The 6,000-nt window shown below is 40.2% G+C and overlaps 1 protein-coding gene across 2 annotated transcripts in view; it reads left to right on the top strand.

The window, feature by feature from the left end:
- The window catches only part of LOC136106300 (ubiquitin carboxyl-terminal hydrolase 12-like), a 32,785-nt gene extending 28,236 nt beyond the window's left edge, over positions 1-4,549 (top strand). For both annotated transcript variants that reach the window (XM_065846576.2, XM_065846578.2), the window contains exon 9: positions 2,225-4,549. In XM_065846576.2, the coding sequence (XP_065702648.1) occupies positions 2,225-2,326 (102 nt within the window). In that variant the 3' untranslated portion in view covers positions 2,327-4,549. The remainder of the gene's footprint in view (positions 1-2,224) is intronic.
- The last annotated feature ends 1,451 nt before the right edge of the window (positions 4,550-6,000 follow it).

Raw genomic sequence — 6,000 nt, forward strand, 5'->3', positions numbered from 1 at the left:
GTGACAAAAAAAGAACCTCCAAATCCCCTAAAATGTGAATTCTTCTGCTCTTCAGAGACTCTAAGAACATGAAGTCAGATTTTTAAGACTTCACATTTTCTGTGTGAACTGGCTGCATGACAAAACAAGTGCTAGTCAGCAGATGACAGGAGATGAGTCCAAAGCTCTTGTGTCTCTATACAGATATTGCAACTGAAAGAGAACATGGGAAAAAGCTTTTTCCCCTGAAGCACAGTTAAAAAGCTTTGTTGCATTTTTGGCAAGTGATGGGAATTAGTAGCTCTGAACCGCCAATAGGAAGTAGTTTATCCTTATTAGCCACTAAATGTCAGAAATGGTGAAGTCATGTTTATTTATCTATTTGGATTTGGTTGGAAGGCCAACTTTCAATTAAATTGAAGATAGATAATAATCAAACATACTACAGCATATGTGAAAAGCAGCTGCATCAAATCCAGGAGGCCGATCAGTCCGCGTGGGATACCGTGCCAAGTAAAATTAATTGAGAAACCTGAGTTAATGATCTCTGGCTAGTTAGACGTGTTGTCATTAGAGCAGCTAAGTGAGACGTTACAGTGACAATTTTTATCTGAGGGAGGGAAAAGTGTCCACCCAAGGACTTCTCCACATAGAGAAAAGGGGAGAATGATTCTACATCTTCACTTAAATATTTGTTCAATTGAATGCTATGAATGGTCCGCAAGAAAAGGGGTTGGTTTGGGGAACCAGCAGAGTTATCTGGAAATGAACAAAGAGTAGTAAAGCTCAGTTAACAGGAAAAATAATCATAACGCCAGGTGAGGCTGCAGAATCCTAAAAATAGTTGTGAAACCATCAACTGGTTGTTCCTTTAAAGCTGCAACTTTGTGGTCCACTTTGTGATCTATATAATCCTCTTTCAGTTCCACGGTGTTTTCTGTGGGCAGTGAAATTAAAAAAGGAAGTGAGTTTTGCTGTGAGAAAACTAAAAATATCTGTAGGATGAATTAATCTAGATCAAATGTTTGAGTTGCATTCAAAATGAGTAGTGGAAATAGACTTGATTGCATGACAAGTTGCTTGGCACTTAAAATGAAACGTTTGAGTTATCTCCTAAATATATGACAAGGCCTTTGTACCCAACGGTTTATAGGAGATGTTTGGTTAATAAATGGGGTGAAAATACAAAAGCCCTTAGCACAGTATTGCAGCTTCTCTGAAGTCTTAGAATGGAGAAGAGAGAAAGGCAACACATCTCCTTGGGGTTTTATTCCCCCACTATCCAGAGTCCTAAAGGTATTTTAAAATACTAAAATATAGTGCTGAGCAACACAGGTCATTGGGAGTGGTTTATTTCAGTGTTTAGTTGCTGTGCTTGCTCTGCACTGACTGCAGAGGCACATTCAGGAATGTGAAGCTGATCATTCTCAGGAGCTGGATCGAGACTCTGGAACTTGCGTCTTTAAAAGACCTTTAAAATGCCCAACAGGCCTTGCTGGTTGGAGGAGAAAATGGGAAAACAGCTTTTCTGCATTTAGTTCCCAACTCGAAATAAAAGCAGACCATTTAATTGTATTGATATGGCAAGTAATTATTTCTCATCAATGAAAACCTTGTGATAATATTGTAGTAGGCATTGTGCTGGCGAAGGAAAGAAAGTTCTTGTAAGACCAGAAGGTCATAATCAGATGAAATCCACAGATTTCATGGTATAGTTACCAGTAGCACTTGCAGGGCTTCCCTATGTGAAATGGTCACAAGAACTTTAAAATCTGGGGTTAGTTAATCTGAATGTTAAAAAATCTGTTCAAGATGGTCCTTATGTACTCCCAACTGTACAAAAACCTTCTTTGCTGATTAGTGACCGCTTTTTAAAATATACATTACGAACAGTCAGGTAACACCTGTCTGAATGCGAAAGCAAATACTAAAAAAGTAATGTATTCTTTTAAGGATACGTTTTCCTGGATCCCTTTTTTCACAGTCAGGCTTAAGAGTGCACTGATTCTGAGAGGTTTATTATTTCATCTTTATTTCCTTGTTTCTCAATAGTGAGTAAGGTAATAAGTGGAAAAAATGTTTTGTTGTATTGGGTTGGATTCATTGATACTGAAATATTGTTGCGTTAATGCTGGGGGGCTTTCCAGCATCACCCCCAAGAGTGGAAAACAATGCTTTGTCTGGGAAAGGGATTCTTGGGGTGATGTTTTGACTCAGGCTAATTATAACTCTCATTAATTTTCAGAAAATCGATGCCCAAGCCATTGAAGAATTCTATGGGTTAACATCAGACATTTCCAAAAACTCAGAGTCTGGATATATCCTCTTCTACCAGTCAAGAGACTAAGATAAGAGATACATGTATACAAATCAGATAAAAAAGGGATCAAGATATGTCCAAATGGAACGTGTTTGTGAGAGCAGAAGCAGCTCCTCGTTGTTGCCGTAGGACCAGGACAGACGTAGCGGGGCGAATGGAGGTGTCTCCCTGCCCTTTCGTGGAGGATGAGTGCCGACTGCCGTAACAAGAAGAGCTTTTGTTCCAGTTTTCTTTCTGGGCTTTTTTTTACGTGCTATCTTCCAAAAGCTGTGTTACCTCTACTTGAAACCTGGCTGCTTATTTGTTCACGAACTGAAGAAGAGATTTAAAAGTAGCATTGTAGAATTTTGACCATTTAACGTTGGCCTGAGGCTATACCTTGGTTTCTACCATTGTCGTTTTTCTGTATTTTAGCAGAACGATTTCAATATTCAGTGTCAGCTGAAGGCATATTTTAGGATATGCACAGCAGCTGGTTGCTGGATATTTTGGGTGACTCAGACTTGAGAAGCAGTACAAAGCTAAGACATATTGGAAATGTCAAGTCTGTAGTTTTTATTACAAAAAACCTCTCTCTGCAGCGTTGTAAATTCCCCGTTATACATTATCTTGGTTTTAGGTAACACTAACAAGCACTGATTCTTTGTGTATATTTTTATTTTTCTGTTCTGTTTCTTCTTCGGAAGGTCTAGAACTTTGTCCATGTTCAGCCTAATCTCTTTTTCTTTCGAAACAGAAGTCTTGACTCAGAGCCTCATTGCTGCAGATTTAAGGGGAGCAGTTACCTTCTGAACAATATGTCTGGCAACCAGTTGCTGTAGAAACTTGGAAGTTACAGCATTTCTTGGAGCTATTGTGTAAACCAAAAGTGCCCTCTTTCCGAAACATGTTCAACATTTCATTCAATACGTCGTAAACTGATGCAACTCGCGTTTTGAATCTATGCTAATACACAGAAACAGCACTAATTGTGAAGAGTTAACCAAGGGAAGCGTTATTTATGTAGCTAATCCAGTTGTTCGTAGTCTTCAAGATAATGAACAAGTAAGAAGGAAATCAAACCACCCAACCCAGATGTTACCTTGCTAAGTGTTCCTCATCACCTGCTGGTAATGTTCCAGTCCATCTGGGAATCATAACACTCCTCTAAAAATGCTTCTGATTGTTTTACCTCTATAGGCCTTGCTTAACAGGGGAAATTGTTAGTCTTTTGAAGACTGAAATTAAGTAATTATCCGTTATGTGTGTATATATTATAATCTCAAGGATAACTAGAAAGAAAAGACTAAGGAAGTTTGTAAGAAATCTCAGAAAATGTTCTGAAGTTTTCTTTTGGAAAAGTCCTGTTGCCGTGCCAAAGCTTGTCACAGCTGGCTCTAAACTACCAGTGGAAATGAATATCTTCCTTTCTTCATCTTGTTAGGTGACGTGAGAGCTGTCCTCTTTGTGGTTGTTCCCAGCACAGCCGTTCGTGGTATCTACCAGTGATTGTTGTTCTTGAGGATATTTAACTTATGCAATTCTGTGGCTTGTACAGGATAGAAAATATTTTACCAAAATATTGTCCTCAGGAAAACAGCATTTCACAAACAGTTTCTCGTCGTGGCTCTATGTATCTGTTTCTTCTTATCACAACCAGAAACGTCACGTTAGCAATTAACTCCTGTCTTCAAGATGCAGATGTATCACTATCATTGTGTTCCAGCTGGGTACAGCTTCCATCCTCCTGGCACATCTCTTCCAGAAGAGAAAATATGGATACTGGGTTTTTAAATTATTTTTTATTATCCAGAGTACTGTCATTTGCAGCGCCGTGTTCAATAACAGCAAACATTCTTGTCATCTTGTTCCTGTTGTGTGCGAATTGTTGCTGGCTGAGAGCCTTCTCCCCTTGTTCACACACAAGCTGTGGGTCTCTCCTGGTGGCGCTCCCAGAAGCCTGTCATCACCAAGCCTTGCAAAAAATAATAAGAGAGCACTGACTTAAAAATAATCTAAGCAGTAAATACAAGAATTAATGTAGTACACTAGACATGTATTTTGTATATCTGGCAAGACATTTTTACAAATACCTGACTGAGAGATAATATTGAAAGATATATACTATAGATTAAAAACTGTTAAAAGTGCACTTTTGCTACAGATTTATAAGGAGACTAAAAGGAATTAAATTGGAAGAGAACGGTGCGATGTTACTTCTGTATAATAGATGACCCCACCTGTCTCCAATAAAGGTCATGTATGATCAAACGCACATGGCCCAAACGCTTTTCCTTGTATTTCAGCCCCAGGCAGAAACAGACGGCCGCGGTTGGGCGCTCCCTCTCCTCAGACCTCCTCCCTCCGTGCTGGCTGGGTTTGTACTTGTATAAAACCTGTGCGTGAGCGGTTTAAAGCAAGAGAAGCGAATAATTCAGTGTCACAGATGATAACTGGAGAGCTTTGGCAGGGTCTGGTCCCCGGTGCAGGTGTTCTTGAGCTGGTCAGCAGCCCCCAGAGCTCTGCCCTTGCCTTTCCCTCTGATTTCCCTTCTCCTTCTCCCTCTTTCACCTCTTGCTCTTGGATTCCCAAAGACTTTGTTGCAAATGTTATCTGACTGATCTGGAACAGAGGCATTGGAAAGCAAAGATAGTACCATATGCTTGGAGCTTTATGGGTTCATTGGGGGACAGGTTTTCATTTCTGTGTCGTTCGTTGGAGTTCACGTTTTTATGGGGAAAATTGGATCAAACAAAGGCTGTTCCCATGAGGAGGAATTTGTGGGACTAGGTCAGGATGCAACGGAAGCAAATGAGATTGAAAAATGACAACTACTCTGTAAAACCACATTTTAAAGCCAAAATACTGTCTGGTCCTTGTCCTGCTGGGCCACACATTAGCAATAAATAAATGGAGCTAATTTTAACGCTGGTGAATGTTTAACTTTCAGTCACTTTTGAAAAAGTATTACCCAGGATTAATTTTCTTTAGGGCAAACAACCAAAATCAGAACATCTGAAAACGATGTGGGTTTAGCTTGGAGCACAGGTGAGAAAGGATTGATACCAAGATTTGAGGGCTGGTCATGTCACTTCAGGTCTCCTCCAGAACCTGGTGCTGGAGTGAGGGTGCTCTAAAGCCCATCCCATAACTATTATTTCTCTCTGCTCGCTAACAGCTGAAGCAAAACTCACCCCGTGTGGATATTTTGCTTCCAGGTCAGCAGATCCTATGGTTTGTGGAGAGGCTCTGCCCTAAAGACTTCAGAAACCAGAGTTGTTTATGAATTGGTGTTTGTGCTTGGCATGTTCTAGTTACCAGCAAGAGCTTTTAAAGTCACCATGCCAGTTCGGTTTAGGATATGTTTAAAACAAATCACATTTGATTGGTACAAGAAAGAAAATAGACTAACAAAGGCCCCTGAGACAAGTAAAACCTTCCCATTGTAGTCCTCAGTGCTCATCAAAAGGAAACAATCCCCTGAAACATAATTAATTCTCAACATGTAAAGTCCTGCCAGCGTTTGCCGTTGTTGCACTAATTAACCTTCGGGCTACTTCTGTCTGCTTCCCTCCCGCTCCTGCAACATCAGTCCTATCTGCAGAATTGGTTTCCACCTACCCAGCCAGCCTTTGGTTCCTGCAAGCAACAGCCAACTGGGATTAGATGTCTGTACGTGATAGTTCAGAGTACGTAAAGTTAAAAATGAAGAGGTAGCGGTG

The sequence above is a fragment of the Patagioenas fasciata genome, chromosome 11, assembly GCF_037038585.1.
Source record: "Patagioenas fasciata isolate bPatFas1 chromosome 11, bPatFas1.hap1, whole genome shotgun sequence".
NCBI classification, from domain to species: domain Eukaryota; kingdom Metazoa; phylum Chordata; class Aves; order Columbiformes; family Columbidae; genus Patagioenas; species Patagioenas fasciata.